Raw genomic sequence first — 19,957 nt, 5'->3', positions numbered from 1 at the left:
ACGTTAACACTGTTTCATTTTTTAAAATCCTTTTGAAATTCAAATACAAATATTTTAAACAATCCTTTTGGCATGTAAGTAACCAAGATTTTCACTGGAAAACCAGGGCTTAGATAATAAATAAGTAATATTATTTTGAACAGCAAAATGTAGCTCCCATAACTAAATAAAGTTCCTCAACCATACCCTGAATATATTTTAGGACATATGTATGTTTAGGGATATCTTATAATATCACTCTGTGGCATCTTGGATAAATACATAACCATGTCTTTATCATTATTATTTTTACAGATTTCTGTTGTCATGGTCAGATCAAGGTGAAGTTGTGTTTGTGGATAGTTAGGGCCCCCTGCTGGCCACACGTGAATCTGGATTCCAACAGGACAAACTGAGCTTTTTACCAACAGGAAAAGTCATAGTTAAGCTAACAGAGTCATGATTTTAAAGTGCATTAACAAAATATTTTGTTTGTTTCTAAGCTGGGTGTATATTTCAGGCAAGTTCTGCATGCCTACTCAAAGTTTGGAGAAAAATGTGAGGTGCTGTGGCATGACCTCAAACTGCCAATGCTGGTCAAAACAATTAAGCTAAAACAACCAATTATTAGGTGAGGAAGACTATTACGTTTTCCAGGAAGGTAAGGCTAGCTTTTTCTCTTTATAATTTAAACTACAATTTAAAAACCTCTTTTTGTATTTTGTCAGATTATCTTTGTCTGGTATGAGAAAGTTGTATGACAATCTAAAAAGGCAAAATCACAAGAAAGCAGATGAATACTTTTCTCACAAGACTAGATTATGAATTTGTTTTTCATTTGGTTTTTAGGATGAGTGTGTAACAACTATCCTGGAACAAGAGATCAAAAATGGCCTTCAGGATGGCTCTGCACATTTCAGGAGGGCCTGCTGTCTCTCGCACATTTAGTACTTTACTGTTTATTCATATGTGCTGACTGACCCTGCTAAATACATTAACAAGCTAAACATAACAGCCGAGGCCAGGTGGAATTATGAACAAAGTAATTGTAATAATCATTAAAACTCGTTTGACTAAATTATCAATTATTTTGACATTAAGAAAATAAACGACTAAAAAAAATAATACTTGCATGCCTAATTTCTGTAGATGTGCGGTTTCAACCACATCCGTGCTTGCTGTTTATCAGAAAACTGTTATGCTTTTCAAATGAAAGTCTGCAGCTTTACATCCGGTGCTGCTGTCGGTCTCCAGCTGGTTTGACGCAGCTCGGAGGAGTCACAGCTCCGATCCAGCTGTTCTCACCGCTGCTTTGCCCCGCTGCCTCTGCTCCACCGCTGCCTACCTTTCAAATGTCACGGCGACCATGACAGGCATCGCGGCTGTTTCCTTCTTCTCCAACGCTTGCAGCTTCGCCGGCTGCGGGCTTCACTTTGACTCCCTGACCGAGCTCATCGTGCACATCGAGGATAACCACATCGGTAAGAGCCGCACAGCACCGAGCGACCCGCCACGGCCGAAGCTAGCAAACGTGGCTACTAGAAGCTACAGCTAACAAGTTACTTCCTGCGTCCTGGCAACCCGGTTGCTAGGTGTGGTGACTGCTGATGTTCCGCTGGATCCTGTTCGTTTCTGTCTAAAGAGCTCAGTTACTTTCTATATAGCAGTAACACTGACAGAGTTGGAGAACTGAAATAAGTCGGTAAGAGAAACCGGAGACACTTTGTGGGGTTGGCAAGTCGCTCGTGCGGCATCTGAGGCAAGGCCGCGAGCAGAGATCAAAGCGCCGCTTATAAATTTGATTCATTAGGTTGCATTGAATAATTACCAGCGTTTTGATGTTTGCCTAGCAGCACTCAGTATGTCATAATGCAAAAATCCTAAAACTCGTTTCTGCGTTGCTGGTGTTACTTTGTCTATCACTTCACGAAGTTTCAGCCTGGAGAAAACAAACTTCTTTCAGAATAAATTAAGTATTTTGGACAAACATTATTAGTGATTTTGCTTTTGTTTTTGTCAACCTGTCTTGTAAGATAGTGATTATATTGTTCTTCCTTTTCCTGTAATTAGATTTTACCGTCAGCTTGTTGTAGAGAATATTTAGGTTCATACTGCATATTCTATACCTCTTGGCTAAGTTACATAAGGAAAAATGTTATCATTATTATTGATATTGTTTTGTTATTAAATACTAATCTTGTTTGTAAAATTCTACTTAGCAGTAATTTGTAAAGAGGATGCTGACCAAATTTAAACGTATTGACCAGAATGTTAACGTTACCTAATATTACCACCATTTATGTTTTACACAGAAATAGTAAAACGGGGTCAAATTACTTTTACTTAAAAGAGAAAAAGCAACTAGTTATTTTACTGATGATAAAGTATTGATTATTACACTTCTGATATTTATCTAGAACTTTTTGCATCTGTTTTTATTCTGACACCTGGACTTTATCAAAAATGTAGATCAAACACTTAAGTAGTGGAGAAGCTTTTCAAGTAGATGGGATTATTATGCAGCATATAATTCTTGGTTGCTGCTTTGTTCTTTATGGGGTACACTCGGAGTCTAACAGCCAATATTAGCACATTAGTTAGCCAAACCCTACTAGGCAGTCTGCAGTCAGCTGCTTGGTCGACATGCTGCTGATAGCTTGTCAAAAATATCTCCAGCAGTTTTTTGGGTGAGAGGAATGGTGCACCTATTAACCCTTTGAGGGTTGAAAAGTTCCATAAAAGTCTGGTGTCATTTCATTACAGCAACAGGTGGGGAAGGCGGAGAACTCCGTTAATAAGCTCCATAAAGCTTGAGAAAACTTCAGTCACTGCAGCACTTTCTCTGGCATCTCACTACAACATGACAGATACATTTTAGAGGCTTTGACAGCACAACTTTGTAAAAACTTGGCATGCCTTCAAACAGCTATAGGCAGCCCACGCAGATAAAATCGTTATCTGCCGGAGATGTACTTTTTGAGTCATTAAATTAATAAAAACTGACATTTTAGTCTGTAAACACATGAACAAACGGCATGACCTTTGACGTTGGTTGTTTTTAGGAAACAGATAAAGGTTAGTAAGATGTGCTCTGATCTGATGCATAAGATAATCTTCTCATGCTTTCGTTTTCTGTTGCTTTTAAACAACTTTCTCTGTCAAGGAATCTGCAGCATGTGTTTTTTTCCTTTATGGTCAATCTCTGCCACACTTAATTACTGAAATAAAGAACTTTTACAGAAGTTTGTTTGCATGTAAAACAGTACTAAAAAAAGAAGTTACACTTGGTAAAAAAAAAAAAATGTGGAATTGGTGTTGGCTAGTAAAACTCTGACTGACTGTCTTTAACAAGAAGTGTAACATTGCATATAAAGGAGGCCAGTTTAATGTCCTATCAGCTTTGGGTGGGATTGCAAGCAGCTCAACAACACTGCTGCTGCTGCTGCTGCAGATAAAATAGCCTCACAGATGTTGTCAAATTTACAGGCCATCCCACTTCAATCAAAGCCCCTCCCTAAATATTATGCAATAATTGAAGCAGGACTAATATCAGGATACACTCAAGAAATCATTTTTGAATTAATTCATTTATTTTTCAAGCTATTTTGTGTGGGGTTTTTTTCCTATCCATTCGAGGGGCGTTTAATAACATTTAATGAAGGTCACTGGATGACCAAGTTCACTTGAGCCTCACTATTTTGCTTCCCACTTTCAAATCAGCTGTTTTTGATCATACTATCTATATCAGCAATGGAACTATCTGGAGTTAAATACATGCAACATGTTTCTTTTTACTTTTGGATTCCAACAGGTGCAAAGTATTGCACGAGGTTTTATGTATAGATGTATCCAAATTCCACAAGCATGAGATCAGCACTCTTATCTATGTATGGGCAGGTGTAGTGTAACAAAAAATGTTTCAGTGCAAGGTTTAATTAAAGGCCTTTTTTTTTTACACATGTTCACCAGCAGGGAGCTGTAGATTTCACAAGAGTGCTGTTTTTGTTGTAATGTCGGCACTGCCTTAATTATTGTGCTGTATAAACATGATGTAACACAGAGGCCCATTTCTTGTTGACGGTCTTCAAAATGCAAAAGATATGAGAACAGGTAATTTACAGAAAGCAAATGTGTGTTGATCTTCAAAAAAAAAGTGTAAAAGAAAAATAGGAAGGAATTGTCAGGAAATATGTCCATATTTACAGTCATTTTCTAATTAAGTTTCAGTTAACTCAAGCTGTGGCAAACAGGGCTAGATGATGATGACAATAAGGGTAAAATCTCCAGATCTAACTATTAGGGAGCCGTAGCACATTTTTAAGTGTAAGATTACGTCTTTGAAATAAAAGATCAAAATTTTAAAGGCAATATTTGTGGAGGCTTTTCCCCCTTTGACTCCTCCACATTATGTCAATCTTTGTTTTTCTACCTTTTATTGCTAAGGTTCTCCATTTTCATAGATATTCTTAAATTGCATGACTCGGATTGGTGATTGGCAGGTCAACATCTCCCACCATTTTGCATCTATAAAAGCACTGTTAAAATCGCAAGTTCTTTCTTTCTGATATATTTCAAACTGCGTGGTCAGACAAGGTCAGCATTTTATTTGTTGTCTGTTGTACCCTTTAGAAAAATAAAACTGAAAAAAAACAAAACAACTGGAATCAATCTTTGTCTGAATCAGCAGGTCAGACCTCGAAGAAAGACGGAAATTGGAACCAGTCAAGAAGTTGCCTGATTGACGCATCTCTAGTTCCAGGGCGGCAAAATAAGTCTCAGAATCACTGATGAATCTGGAAGTGGGAGACAATATTTTTTTAAATGAATAGAACGTGTCATCTATTTTTATTATTTTAAAGATTTTGTACTTTTTAAAAGTGATAGCATTTGAGAACCAAAAGACATGCCGTTTTTTTTTTTTTTCAGGTTAAGCCGCATCAAACGGTGCCATTACAATTTTTTTAGCGTTCACATTTGTTAGTGTGGCAAAAATGCAACTTCCCTTCCCCACAGCGTGACCCTTCGCTCCAACATCTGCTCCCCTGATCCGATATTTCAGGCCCTTATTATTGAAGGTGACAGGGCTCAGCTACCTCTGTTGTTCTTGTTTGTTGCTTGACTGGCTTTAATATCGTCGGCTTTCAGACTGGTGCTGCATGTGTCAGAGGTGTTAGCTTTAGTTTAAAAAAAAAAAAAAAAACAGCAAGGCTTTCAAATAACTTGTTAGGGAATAATGAAGCAATTAGTTGGCTCAAAGTGGAAAAACTCCCCCCCCCCCACCCCCTCCGACCCCCACCCACCTCTATCCTCTCCCCTCTCTGCCGCCCTGCACACACTCAGAGAAGTGCGAAATCTTGCGCGTTGTGCCAAGTGCCTGTGATGCATAATTACAGAGGGGGTGCTTGATTTGGCATGTCTTCCTCCTCATCTGGTGGCCTGCTGCTTAAGGCACATTCCCCCATTGTAATTAGGCGCCTGATAATAAGCATACATTCTTGTACATGAGCTTTGTGGGCAGACTGCTGAATGGGCCTGTGAACAAGAGAGGGCGCTGCTCGTCTGTTGATTGGGAGCTATCCCTCTGAATGCACTATTTTGTCAAACCTCTTTTATAATAATTGTGATAGACAGACAGGTAGATAGATTGACGCCTTTATTTATGATGATTTTCTGCTCACAGGATTAAAAAATATATTTAATACTTGCTTAAAAGTTGGTATTTTTTAAAGGTGCTTTTAATCTGAATTTGAACATAGTAGAATTTAAACTATGCCCATGTCCCCCGTGTGCTCAGTCAGCTTTAGACCAGAAGGATGCTGCGAATGTGTTGTTTGACCTGTGAGCAGGTAGCCGGAGGGGTCAGTAGCAGAAGCTTGAAATGGGCAGCAAGCTCAGAAACACAACAAAGTCTGTTTGTTGCCAGTCCTGTTGGAGGCTTATTGAGCTTTGTTTTTATTTCCCCAACAACTTGAAGTCATTCAAAAAAACAAAAAGAAAAGTGCGGAAGTAATAAATTTGTTAAACAGTAACTAGTTCCCTGATCTGTGCACCTGGTGGGGCTAATTACATTTCCCCAGTCCCCCACTGTTGCCTCTCTGTGGGGGCGGGGAATCTATTACCTGAAAAAAGAAAAAAAACATTGTGCAGCTTAGAATTTCAGTGTGATTATATTTCTGCCATTGGTTTTGTTGCCATAAGCATTTCTTTTGTTGCTTCCTGGTTTTACTGCAGAATCTTTGCTGGTGTTGATCGCTGCAGTTGCATAGATTCATTGCAACAGTAAACACCTGTTTTCCTTATTTACATGTTTTCGCATATTGTTTTTGCTTACAAGGCCAAACAATACTTTGGTTTCCATAAAACCAAGCTAATTTGATTTTATAGAGAATACGCTTTTGTTGCAGAAACTTCATAACCTTTTAGAGCTTTGCAACACTAGAATTATGTGTTTTTTTATTGTGATAAATCTGCAGTGATATTCAATTTCAAAAAGTTTTAATGGAATTGCCAATTATTATCTCCTTTAATATTTTATTTTTATGCCTGTCAACATTAATGTCAGGCTCATGAGACTTTTCTAATGTTCGTAATATGAAGTTTAAAAATGGTACACAATAAAATAGCTTCTTTTTTTTTTTTACATGGTTGATAAAGCACTTAGAAAGATCCAACAGTGAGGGATTCTGCATTTGCGCATGGGCTGTATAGGTTGCTGTGTGTGTGTCAAACTTATAATGAATCATTTTATTCCCTCCATGTCTCCCCAGAAACCACCAAAGAGCGGCTTTCACATGGAGCTTGTCTCCGTTTCATTTCCTTCTCAGAGGTCACATTGTAATGAATTACCTGTGCCACCACTCCTGGTAATGTTCCCTGCAGCTCACAGTCGCCATAAACATGTCACCATAATGCTCACCACTCACCTCTGCCCCACGGTGCATTTGACTGTCAGGGGTGGAGCAGCCAGATGCTGGTGGAAATGAGAGAGGGGACTGTGCGTCTGGTGTGCACACAAGAGTGAGGACGCTAGTCTGGTGGAGGATGTTTCTAATGAGAGGCTCGCAGGCGTCACTTCCGCCGCTGCCTGAGGAAGGTGTGCCGTGCAAGCGTTCTAATGCGGACCACCACAGAGACCCTTTTTGTTAAGTGTTACTGGATCATTTGGCCTGCGCTTACACCCTACAGCCACAAATCCAATCACAACTAGCATGTAGTAATTTAAATTTCACTGAAAAAAAATCACACAACATACACACACAGTGAAAAAAAAATTGAAAAGTCCTACCTTCAACATCCAAAAATGCACTTGACTTATGCTTACCGTTTTTTTCAAAGCATTTAGTAACTTTTTGTTAATAACCTATGACCTCCAGTTTGTCTGGTGTGGAGTGCGTATGACTTGACAAGCAGGATTATTTTCTATAACCTCTTCTCAAAATGGGAAAGACATGAGAACCTTCCATTCAAATACCAAATGTATTATTAAAAGGCCAAAAGAAAAAATAAACAAAAAACGAATCTACACCTCAGCTCACTGTGAGCGATTTATTTCAAGGCGTTTGCATGCGCGTTTGCAAAGGGTGACGATAATTGTTAAGGGGACAGGATGCCATCAGGTAGAACAGAAAACACAAACAGAAAGTCATCGAAGTGGTGCAAAAAGAACCAGTCAAAATTTAGATAAAACTGGGACAATTATGGTTGAGGCCAGATAGGAACAATCATTAATATCGCTTCGTTAAGCCCTCGTGCACGAATTGATTGTCAAGTGCGAATGGCCCGTAAATGTTTGCGATAAATAATAAAAATCTGCTTTAGATTAAAATAGCTGCTCTGTTGGGTGTCATTATATTTTTTCTTTATGTAAGCCCTACAACATCGGCACATATGTGTAGACATAAGTACAGATTACACTGACTTACACTAACTCTTTGTTTCCCAGAAGCCTTCTAATCGTTGCCCACCATGGTGGACCACCTGTGTAGTTTGATTAGAGGGGTTCCCATCTCCAATTGAGGCACCTTCCTCCTGATCCTTGACTCATGGTGGCCCTAAAAGAACACTAGAGGCTGTGGGGGAGGGGGATGTGGTCCCTGCAGGCCTTCTTTTGCAGTCCCCACCTGAGGCTTTTGTGATTTACGGTGTGTGGGAACGGACCGATCCACTGCTGTTTGAGCTGGCCGCCAATCCACAGCTTGAGACTCATTAGGGATTTTTGGAGGGATTTCTTGTGCACTCTTGCACACACGCATGCCATTACTGCAAAGCTCTGAGCAGTCTCAGGGTTGCCTCTGGCTTTTGGCATGGGACTAGTGTCATAATGAATGCGTGCCTCCAACTCTTTGTTTTCATGACATCGTTGGAAAGTAGAGTAAAATGTGCTGTCCTTCACACCAGGGATAAATCCACGATTAATGAAACGCTTGCACATGGCCTTCAGAGAACCATCTGTAGTCTTAGGTTAAGACCTGTATAGTTTCAAGAAACTACAATTAGAAATTTTAAAGTTCTTCAACGCCAGCACTAACATTGCTTTAATAATGGCCTCAAAAAACTTGTACGTGCTAATAGACAGATGAAGGTTTTCTTTTTTCTCTCAAAAGCTGGGTTCAATCCCAGTCGCTAAATCCTGGCAGGATTACTATTTTAACTGGTATTATCAAGAAATCACTTAAATAGCGTAAAAGATTCAAAAACAAAAATTTAAAAAAGCAACACCACATGTCCCCATTTGAAAACAAAAATGCAGGAACAGATGGGAAGCAAAGTGTGGAAAGAGTTACAAAACCATTTCTAAGTCTTTGGGACTCAAACCCACAGTGAGAGCCATTATCCACAAATGGATCGTCCCAAGGACACACATCCAGCAGGTCACAAAAAAACACAATACAGGGCAAAAAAGGATTTCCATTGAAGAGCCCAAAGGCAAAAAAAAAAAACTACTGCTAATCAAAAATAATGCAAAGGCCCTTCTCACACTTCCTCTAAAAAGAATCTTAATGATGCCAACGACCATTGGTCTAATGCGGCCTAATATTCTGTGGATTTTGTGGAACTTTTGAAATGTATGAATTCCATTAAATCTGGTGAAAAACTATCAAAATTCCAGATAAAAAAGAGCATTTTACTGACAACTTGACACGTGGTTGTGGTAATTTGATGGTCTGGGAGTGCTTTGCTGCTTCAGCTTCTCAGTGACTTGCTATAATGGATCAGAGCATGATTACATTTGTGGCCAGAAGATCCCGAAGAAGAACATTCATCAATCAGATCATGACATTAAGCTCAAGCATGGATAACAGTCTGAAACAATACCAAAACTAAATGCCTCATAAAAATGTTTTAAAAACTAAATGAAGATTTGAGTGTCCTAGTCAATGTATTGATATTATGTACCGTAATATGATCCTCAGCAGCCTAGCTGAGGATTTGAAAAAAAATATATATATTACTACACAATTTGGCAAACTAAGGCAATTCTGCCGAAAAGAGTGATTTAATTACAACCTCTTCACACAAAACCTTTAATTAGTTTTTTTTTCTCTCATTGCAACTGTCAGTACAGTGAGAGAAAATGATTCCAACATTAAACAAAACTTGCAGTGTTATTAATGTTATAATTTATTCGATGATAATAGTTTAAAAATCAATGGCCTAATAAATGGCTCCTGGTAAATGAGCTGGATTAAACCAAGCAATGGACTGAGCCCCATGGGGCTGAGCAGTCTTTCACAGCAACACTGTCAGAGACGCGAGCAGGGAGGCTCAGCTGGGAAGTGGTACAAAGTGTTGTTTTATGGGCTGTCTTTCTTCTCCCATAACAGAGGGAAGAGTGATTGAAGTCAGTCACGCTTTCACCTCAGGGTGTGGAGATTGGCTATTGTTGTACATTTAGCACCACCGAGCAGGATGGATGTGTGGAGCTGAGAAAGCGAAAACATACAATGTGTGGAGTGTATGCGCATATGTGTGCAATTTGGTTTCTGCAGGGCAGCATTTTAAGGACCTAGAAATAGTGAGATGTCATTTACTTGATGTTCTGTAATAAAATTGTGTTGCTACAAGGGGAACAGAGAAGACTTTATAGTTAGGCCACGAAGTCTGTCGCTTTAAAAAATTGGTGAATTGTGTTTCTGAATGTTCTGAAAACACCTCGGTGTGCATTATTTTATATACGCAACAGTCTGTCAATCTAAAGAGGCTGGATTCTCTCACTAATACTTTAAATACCCATAACAGAGGAAATATAGTGAGTTTGTTTTATACTTGGAAATCCAAGTTTACAAGGTAGAATTCAGAAAAAAAAAATTTTCATTATGGTCATGGTCTTGACTGGGAAGGTGGGAGTTTGCCTATTAGTCCTGTGTTGAGTATTCACTCTGGCTTTCTGTTTAAACTATTTGTTAGCGCTTCTGATTGTCCATATATTACTCCAGTCTCACACTTATGGCTGCACACATAGAACTAAGTGAAAACTGCTGGCAAGAAAAACTATAAACAAAGCACTTCTGACCAATTGCATCTCATTAAACAAATGACACTGTGAAATATCTTAAAATGGAGAGACGTACTGTCATTATCTTGCATTGGTTATAGTAGTTTATACCAAAACAAATCGTCCCTCACATTGATTGCAGACATGTTAAAGTGGTGTGTTGTCTTTGCATCTCAATAATGGATTGCATATAGATTGTAGGGAATGTACTGAAGTGATGGCCCACATAGAGCTGTTATTTATTGGTTATTTATGTGTTTTTTGTGTGTTTGAACACAGAAAATGGAGAGAAATTCACTTTTATCACCTGGTGTTGATAATTGTAGTCAATACCAAAATGATTAGCAATCCATCTGTTTTGTAACTTTGTAACTGTTTTGTAACTTGGACATTTGAGCTGGGAATGCCATCACATGAGTTGGGAGCAGTTTGATCATGAAAGGTGACTTCGGATCAGAATAGTTTCAATTCTAAATGCTATTCCCAATACAAACCAATGCTATGTTTATTTCTGTTCTATGCTTTCATACACAAAACAGAACATGATTACACATACTCGTTCAACAAAGGTCTTAGTCTAGAACAGGGGTCACCAACTCCAGTCCTCAAGGGCTACCATCCTGCAACTTTTAGATTCACCTCTGCTCCAAAATGTCTGAATTTCCTCACCAGCATTCATTCCTCTCTGCAATAGGCTGGAAATGAGCAGTTTATTTGATCCAGGTGTGTTTGAGCAGAGACACATCTAAAAGTTGCAGGACGGTAGCCCTCGAGGACTGGAGTTGGTGACCCCTGGTTTAGAGTATATGCTAGTTTCTGTATGCTTGCAGCCATATTAGATAGGGTCAGGGTTGCTCAGCAATCTCCTCAGAATTTGGACTTCAGGGATATTTTTTTTGTTGGTGTCCCAATTGGGAACTCAGAAAATCTGACATTTGAGTACAAAGAGAAAGCACTGTTTTCAATTCAGAAAGTGAAACTGACTGAGATAAAGGTTAAACATTTATTTCTGTCACTTTTTATGATTATGGTTTACAGATGATAAAAAAGAAAAAGGTTTTCAGAAGATTAAAATAAAATGTAGGACAAATAGAGACCAATAGAGTCTCATACATTGTACATAGTGTGGAGTACTTGGTTGGGGCTCCTTTTACATGAATTATGACATCTGAGTGGTGTGGCATGAAAGTAATCAGAGGCTCGGTTACTTTGATAGGATCCTTCAGCTTGTTTTCAGTTTTTTGGGCTGTCTGATGTCTCTCATTTTCATGTAGAGTGTAGGCCAGGCCAGGTTGCTGCCCACACAATCACATGGTCATTGAACCAGCCTGCCTTTGACAGAGGGAGAAGGTTCAAAGTCCAGATAGTTCATTCCTGTAAAGGGTGCAGTTTTAACTGTTGCCTGTGTGACATATTTCTTCACACATTTTCCTTCCATGCAGCTTCCCAATGATTGTTCAAAGATCCCAGATCAACCAATCAGCTTCTTTAGCAATTATCTTTTGCAGTGAACAAGGTTGTATAGGAAAGACTGTCTACTACTACGCCATTGCATAATGTCTTCTGTTTAAAATTTGTTAAATGCTGTAGTGTGAAACCATATGTATGCCTTAATCATTCATGGATTGAATTTATGTGGACTAGGAAATAAAGAATAAAGATTGTTCCTCTAGATAAAAATGCTTTAACAATCTACGAGCTCAACAAGATCAATTACTTTTAGCACAGGACCGCCTTGCTCAGGTGTATGGAACGCTTCTTTTGTGAATGTACTTTTTTAATGATTAGATTATATTTTATTAGATTGTTTTATTGGTTTTTATTAGATACATCAACCTTAAAAGGAGAAGCTGTTGAAGTGGTAAAAGCTAATAAAAAAAAAAGGAAAAAAAAAAAAAAAAAAAAATTATATATATATATATATATATATATATATATATATATATATATAAAATAAAAATATTAGATTTCAAATGTGTATGTTAGCTTAAATTGAAGGCCTACAGGATTTGGTGAATATTTAGTAAATTTTTTTCAACTCCTTCCAATATTTCTGCTTTTCTCTCTGCCTAGAAACAGACCCCTGTTTTTTGGAGAAGCAGGAACAGCAGCAGCCGACATACATTGCTCTCAGCTACATCAATAGGTAAGGGTGATTTTTATCTTTTTTAAATTATTATTATTATTTTCAAAACCTGCTTCTAAAAATTCACGAATTGATCTGATTTCACCTCAGATAAATTTTATTACGAGACTTCTTCTGAATCAGCTGCTTCTGTTTTATATTATGTGGGAGACTCATTAAGTGTTGCTGACAGTTTCATTTGTCATCTGGAGGACTGCTTAGATTAATTTCTGTGGCGTTGTGTTTTTTTTACTGCTCTGAGATCATCCCAGCTGCCTTTGATATGGGGCTCAAACAGAGCTTTTATTGGCCTTCCACAGTACGCCAGAGTACGACAGAGTGTCCCACTGTCTCCCTGCTTTTATGAACGCATCTTCATGTGGCTGTTACTTAATTTGCTAATTCCACTTTTCCTTCACCAGTGTCTGTGTTAATGCTTCTATCTTATTATACCAATTTACCAAAGACTTTACTACTCCAATAAAATGTTTTTTTTCATGGAAATGTGGCCAATGGTGTTTTTTCCAACCATGCGTTCTACAACTGAAGGGCTCCGAGTTAATTAGTGAAGAAAGTGTGAAATTACTTTCTTTTCATGATTTTTTTTTTCTTCCTCTTTCTTTTTTAACAAACACTAAGCAGCTTTGTGATCCACAATGCCAGGTTCATGACAGACACTGCGAGGCGAGAACACGAGGCCCTGAAGAAAAAGGTGCAGCCTAAGCTCTCTCTGACGGCCGCGTTGTCACGCACCAACGTCTCCACACCACCCCGACACACCAGTGGAAACCTCACCCCTCCGGTCACCCCACCGATCACCCCTTCCTCTTCCTTCCGCAGCAGTACACCGACAGGTACCCGTCGTTCTCATTTCCAGTGAGATGAGCAGTTTCACCTCATAGCAGCAAATAAATATCATATTCTTTTTTTTTTTTTTTAGCTTAAAGTAAAGGTGCACTGATCAGAATTTCTTGGTTTGGATTCTCAAACTGGAATCCTTTTTTGTTTGTTTTCTGCCTTTAAGAATTATTACACAAGAATATACAGTATGAGAACGGAATTCATCTTTTTTTTCCGAGCTTTCACACATTATTGAGTACACATTCATTATTTATGTTAGAAACAGAGGCAATGATGCGTGAAAGTATTTGCTATAAACCAAAAATGCGCCATTTTAAATGTGAGAAAATAATTCACATTATGTTTAGCATAATGTTTAGCATTTTTCCATAGCTGTTAGCTCAGTTAGTGGGGGCTAGCATAAATACAACCTCGGTCTCTTTGTGTGTTCTCACCATAATCTAGATTCTATCCTTAACTCCGAGTTTCTAGCATGTACCGTTGAAGACGCTAGCTCTCCAGCTAGCGTCTTCAACGGTAGACAGCGGCTGAAAGCTCAACAGGATAAAACAGTGCAAATTCCTGTTACCTGCTAAAATGGTCTTGCTCTGTGTCTCACATTCTAAGTCTGATTGAGCTGCAGAAATGACGGTTTCCTTTAATTAAGCTTTTTACACTGTGCGTTTCCTCTACCGCTGCACCTGACAGAGGTCTGAATCAAATTGAACTCTTAACAATTTCTATGCAGACCACTTTCTATTGAAAAATGATGACATCCTACCCATTGTGAGTTTTATAGTGTAATGTAGAATGATTTCATTAGGGATGTTCTAATACAGACTTTTTTTAGTGGCAGGCTTGGCAACGAGAGCGTTAAGCAGAGCAGTACCCATGAAGGTACTCTGGAGGAGATGGGAAAGAAGGTGATCTGCTCAGATGGGACTAAACGTTTTCGGTCTACCTACTGAATGCGAGACATTTAAGTTTTTGCAGGTTGTAAAAGACTTGAGACTGACTGGGAGGTTTATGTTCTAGTAGCAGCACAACGACAAAGCAAAGATCCAGAGCTGCAAAGAAATGGGTTGAATTTTTGCATGGTTCTGTATTTGAATGGCCAAGATTTGAATCCAACTGAGAAGCTTTGATATTTTGTTCACATGCGCTCTGTTCAATCTCACTCAGCAGGTATTATTGGCGTACTTAAAAAAAAACAAAAAAAACCTGTTGCTACAAACATTTTAAGACAGAGGGGCTGAATACATATGTGAGCCACACATTTCAGTTATTTTTGTCAAAGAAAAATTGAAAATCATTTCTTTTTTTTCCTTCTACTTCTACTGGAAACGTTTTTTGTTTTTTTTTCCATACAGCTTTGTATAATTTTCCCACATACTCAACGAGAACAACACCATTAACGAATATGTAAAACAAAAAGAAGTTTCTCAACCAACGATTCTTTCCCATAATTGGCTGATTTCAGTGCTTCTTAAAATCTGGGTATTGTAATTCAGGAGGAGGCGAGTATGGGAACTGCTGCTGAGAAAGGTCTGCATTTGTCAGACGGAAAGCCCAAGGGCTCAGATCTAATTGCCACAAGGAAGTCAAAAGGCATGAATCAGAGCATCTTCGTTTGGATGCTGTGAATCTGAATTAAATGTTTGTGCTTTCTGTTGTTTTTTTTTCCCACAGGTAGCGAGTGTGACGACGAGGATGTAGAGTTTGAGGCGTCTGACAGTGACGAGTCGTGGACCACGGAGAGCGCCATCAGCTCCGAGTCTATCCTAAGCTCTATGTGCATGAACGGAGGAGATGAGAAGCCTTTTGCCTGTCCTGTTCCCGGCTGTAAGAAAAGATACAAGGTGTGTTTCATCCGTGATTTATCAGATCTTAAAATTGCATTTTTAGTCATCTGTCGTCGTTTTAGTTTTAGTCTAATTTTTGTCTACTAAATCTTACAACATTCTGCCTATGTCCTTTTAGACAAAAAAATATATTATTTTGTTTCACGTAAGGGAATTATTTATCCTATTGAACAAAAAAGCCCTTCCCTGTTTTCTCACATGGCTAAATTGAGATCTGACTGGATTTCATCTCCCTGTAACATTATACGCATTTCTTTATATTGGCATATTAGTCATTTTTGTCACTGGTAGTATCATCCATCTGACTTTGTTGTAAATAAAAGATCGTTGAGTAAATATTTGCATCGTAGTTTCAGGAACGCTGCTTTGTAACTAATTTGGCTGCGTGATTGGGATCGTTCTGTTAGTGGAAAACACATTTGTGCCCAGGCTTACCCTGGTAAAAACCAGCCCTTTGTTCTACGCTTTGGCTTCGTACAGAGGAATCTTTACCCTCGGCTATTGAGAAACAATTGCTTGCTGGGGACGTGGACTCTGTTGAAGTTTTAAGTTTTACCCAGTCGCTGACGCTGGCCGTGACATGCAATGCGCCAGCTCGTTGAAGATTACTGGAAATTGTATGTGCTGTAAACAACACCATGGAGAGTCGGGCCACATCATCTTTGGCCAGCAATAAAACGTCTTAAACATTCCTCTTGCTGACTTTAATTGCTCAATACGTATTCAACACAAACTGCATGGCTCTGTTCACATCCTCCATTGCCTTTGCCATATACAACCATATATGAGTGGATTACAATTCTAAGACAGAACAGAAACTAGACGTCATCGTTTACACCTCCATCTCTTCAGTGATTGGCCCAGTCGAAATTCAACCAGAGAAATCAAGCTCAATGGGAGAAATTCCAAATGGAACGCTGAAGGGAGATGGGAATCGAGTGAAATTGCGTAGGGAGGCAATTGCCACGCTAGTCCAAGTTTTATCTTTTTGGCGGATGTTTTGAGTTGTTGCTTTAATGTTTTGAGAACAATTTCTTCCTCATGTGAAGCACAACAGCCCCTTCTGAAGCAAAACACTCCCACAGCATGATGGTGCCATTCCCATACTTCACAACAAGGATAGATGGGATTTCAGGCTCGCACGTTTCATCCTATATCCTATAAATATATATGTTTTATGTCTAAATAAATATAAACATATATGTGTGTGTGTATATATGAGAAAGAGAGAACTGGAGAGTGGAAAATGGGTTCTTTGTTGGGCAGTACAACAACTTAAAGGCATACATCCAGTCCACCTCAGTGATATGGAGTTTTATAGGATTTTCCGCCCACATCTGGTGTGTGTGGTTGGGATAAATTCTGCACAGCCTGAGAAAATTGCTTTGCTGACGTGAATGACAGAGTTATAGGCAATGACTAAGGCTTAAGGCAGCAGCAGGGATCTGTTTAGGAGCAGAACAAGCCTTCTGTTGACTGCAAACTTTTTGTGTGTGTGTGTGTGTCTCTAAATTATGCAACATAATACACAATACCTCATATGTTAAATATTTGTGGGTAATATCTGTTTTTGCCCACATTAGGCCTATAATTAGATGTCTGGGTTAACTATGTCTATTTTAGACAGTTTAGCTTAATTGTTATTTTAGTTTCTTACAGAGATTTTCTATCTTCGGTCAAATAAAATCTGTATGAAGGTCTGGAGGCAGATCTCTGGTCCCAACATACTTCAATGCCAAACACATTCAAACCTCTAGAAGTTGTTCATATTTTGTGCCGCAACAGCCACAGGTTTGAAACATGACACATAATCGTGCATCTTTGTGAAGTGGAAGGAAAATAATACGTGTTTTTCATACTTTATCTGCAATTAAAACTTTGAAATAAAGTCAGCAAGCATTTATATTCAGGTGCTTTAAATCTTGCAAAAAAAAAACAGAAAGACGGAGTCCGAGCACATGAATCGTTCTCTTCCTCTACTGTAGTTGCAATAGTTCCAGAATACAGTCTGTCATGTATAATGTTTAATGTTTTCATATTTCTTGTCTGGCAACAGAATGTGAACGGCATCAAGTATCATGCCAAGAACGGACACCGGACCCAGATCAGGGTGCGCAAACCTTTTAAGTGCCGCTGTGGGAAGAGCTACAAGACGTCTCAGGGTCTCCGGCACCACACCATCAACTTTCATCCACCCATCTCCACCGACAGCTTCCGCAAGAAGCAGCAGTAGAGGTGGAGTCAATGACCAGCACTTTTCCTCAGGCCATATAAACATCCATCACCAGCAGCGCCGCTCGCTGCCTCCAGTTTCATTTTCCCTTCATTTCACTTTGCTAGAACACTAGACTATGTTTTATTTGCACAGTTATATATGTATTATTCAACCTTAATCCCCATGCAAATTGTCATATTTATGTCGTTCACATTTTGTATTTTTGCACATTTCAGATATTTTTTTATCCCACCTTTGTTCTCTTGACTTATGGTGCTTATTGTTGATCATGTAGACTTGAGAAGCAGCCAGGAGATGATTAGTTTTACAGATGCATTTGTCCTTTACATACTGAATACGTGGACCGGTTCCTGTGTTTTCTGTTGAAAGGAAACGCCGTTACTCGCTCTGTCGTGGCCTTTGAGCTTGAAATGGGAACGATGCAAATGAAGAAACTGAATGTAGCCTGACTGGGATTAACGAGTTGTTTCGTCTTAAACACAGTTACTTTTCCCATTCGTAGGACGTGCATAACATCTCTTTTGTGGGAACACCAAAGGATAATCTCAGGTGATTTTTCTGCAAGCATTTCAGCTCCACCTTTGCCTGATAGTTTTAAATGAGTCCATGTTGCTTGGTGGGATCACGAGTAGCAGTTCTTTGTGTCTTGGATAACTTTCTTTAAGACTAAGCAGCTGACCTTCCTAATTCCACAGTAAGGTATTGAAGCACTTTAAAAAAAAAAAAAAAAGCGAGTAAACAAGTCCAATTCTTCAGGCCTCAGTATTGTGACATTTCTGAATGTATAGCGGTTGCCTTGAATCGTATCCCATTCCAAAAAACACCCAAACAGTACGTCTATGAATGTCTTTAGTTTGAGAGTCGCCGAGCAGTTTAGCTTTATCCCCAACTATTTCCGTTTAGTTTTCACTGTCTGAGTTACAAGTCATAGGAAGAAACAATGAAATGGCTCCGTGGCTCTGCAGTCAGCTCCTATTTTGTGCCATAATAAGAATGAAGTATTGAGAAAAATCTGCCAAAGTACCAACAATAGCAATCAGCTGCAAAAACAAAGGAATTAAATGGACAATAATGTTGTATACCTTTAGGATTGTAATGGTTTATTTTACCCAATTTCTTCTTTTTTAATTTTTGTAAGAGCACAATGACGCAAAAACTGACATTCTGTGACTATTAAAAACCTGGGCCTGCAAAATTATTTTCTCAAACACGCAGGCCGAGTCCACGTCTTTCAGCAAGTTGCAACTCAACCGCATAAATCTGGCCGGGTATTTGATCGCCATTCTTGCAGGTTTTGTTGAGTTCATTTGAATTTGTCAGTTTCCAGGCATGAAGTCGAAGCTACAGTCGAGTCGAGGTCGAAGGCCAAGAAGCTCAACGTTACCTTACTTCTCCGTCGTATTTTTTCCCCACCGACAGTTCTTGGGTATTCGCCTATTAAATGCCTGAAAAATTTGTTTCTCTTTAGCATTTTCATTGGTACGCAACTAAATAAACTAGAGCATTACTGTTTTATTGATTAGTTGCAAGAAAATCCCTAAAGATTAGCGTCAAATGTTGTGTGAAGAACATTGTGTAATTTCTTGCGCTAAATGCTCCTTTGAAATTATATGGTTTTTAAAAAGGAAAACAAATCTCTACAAATAACCAGACACAAGGTCTGAAACACAAGAATAACCGAAGCAATTGCTTTGAACCGTTTTGAAAGAGTAAAAGAAAAATGAATCTCATTAGAAGAAAATTATAAGTAAATGAGGGGTCGACGTTCGTTTAGTGTAGCATAACTTTGCCTTCCGAGTGAGCCGACGAACCCTCCGACACCGGCTTTTGAGCTGTGCTCTTCTAACAAAGCTCAGAAGGTCTCCTTCCTTTACGTCTGTCATTTCCAGGACAGTTTATCGCTGCAGCGCTCTCCTTCCTAAATGAGCTCGGCCTCGAAGGAGCTGCACGTTTCTGGAAAGTGTTTGTGTTTTCCTCGTTTTTTTTGAGGTGAAAGTATTTGTTTGTGCTGCTGAACTGTCCGCCGACAGTCATCCTACGTGTTCGTCCAACCATGCTGTCATTTCTAAACATTTCTATTTTCGTACGGGACAGAGTGTGAATAAAACGCCATTCGGTTTGTGCTGTGCATCCGAACCTTCTTGGTGCCACTGGATTCAAATCTGCACATCCTGACTAAGAGCGAGACAGAGCTGTAAGATATGAAAGAACTGCGGCTGTGCTGTACCGTCAGTATATAAATGGTATACAGTGAATGTGTCATCACCCTTTAAAGTGTTACATTTATTTTTGTGTTTTTGTAAAGCAAACAAACAAGGAAAAGCAAATGTACTGTATTTCTGCCGCTTCATGAAAACGTGGTATATTTTACAATAAAAGAGTTCACCCGTTCCTCCGACTCCTGCTCATTCATTTATCAG

The 19,957-nt window shown here is 38.9% G+C and overlaps 2 protein-coding genes across 3 annotated transcripts in view; one reads left to right on the top strand and one right to left on the bottom strand.

The window, feature by feature from the left end:
• creb5b (cAMP responsive element binding protein 5b) overlaps positions 1–1,422 on the bottom strand; it is a 51,846-nt gene extending 50,424 nt beyond the window's left edge. The window contains exon 1 of the mRNA XM_017309572.2: positions 1,325–1,422. The gene's annotated coding sequence lies outside the window, so the exon portion shown is untranslated. The remainder of the gene's footprint in view (positions 1–1,324) is intronic.
• Positions 1,126–19,928, top strand: jazf1b (JAZF zinc finger 1b). 2 transcript variants are annotated; one of them, XM_081617046.1, is made up of 5 exons: positions 1,126–1,460; positions 12,548–12,620; positions 13,242–13,453; positions 15,129–15,298; positions 17,358–19,928. In XM_081617046.1, exons 1-5 carry the CDS (start codon positions 1,346–1,348, stop codon positions 17,532–17,534), a joined length of 747 nt encoding a protein of 248 aa, XP_081473172.1. In that variant the 5' UTR covers positions 1,126–1,345; the 3' UTR covers positions 17,535–19,928. The 2 variants fall into 2 exon arrangements, with proteins under 2 accessions (XP_081473172.1, XP_008430718.2); XM_008432496.3 differs by having other exon boundaries at positions 1,128–1,460; positions 13,263–13,453.
• Positions 19,929–19,957: the final 29 nt, after the last annotated feature.

The sequence above is a fragment of the Poecilia reticulata genome, chromosome 16 (genome assembly GCF_904066995.2).
Source record: "Poecilia reticulata chromosome 16, P_reticulata-male-v2, whole genome shotgun sequence".
NCBI lineage: Eukaryota > Metazoa > Chordata > Actinopteri > Cyprinodontiformes > Poeciliidae > Poecilia > Poecilia reticulata.
Note: the sequence above shows the minus strand (reverse complement) of the source record. Positions and strands in the feature narration are given on the sequence as shown.

Excerpts from the sequence above, each read along its gene's own strand:
- jazf1b (XM_081617046.1), top strand. The coding sequence starts at position 1,346 with ATGACAGGCATCGCGGCTGTTTCCTTCTTCTCCAACGCTTGCAGCTTC. Across the intron at positions 13,454-15,128 it reads CCGCAGCAGTACACCGACAG|GTAGCGAGTGTGACGACGAG; the intron begins GTACCCGTCGTT and ends TTTTTCCCACAG. Across the intron at positions 15,299-17,357 it reads GCTGTAAGAAAAGATACAAG|AATGTGAACGGCATCAAGTA; the intron begins GTGTGTTTCATC and ends GTCTGGCAACAG.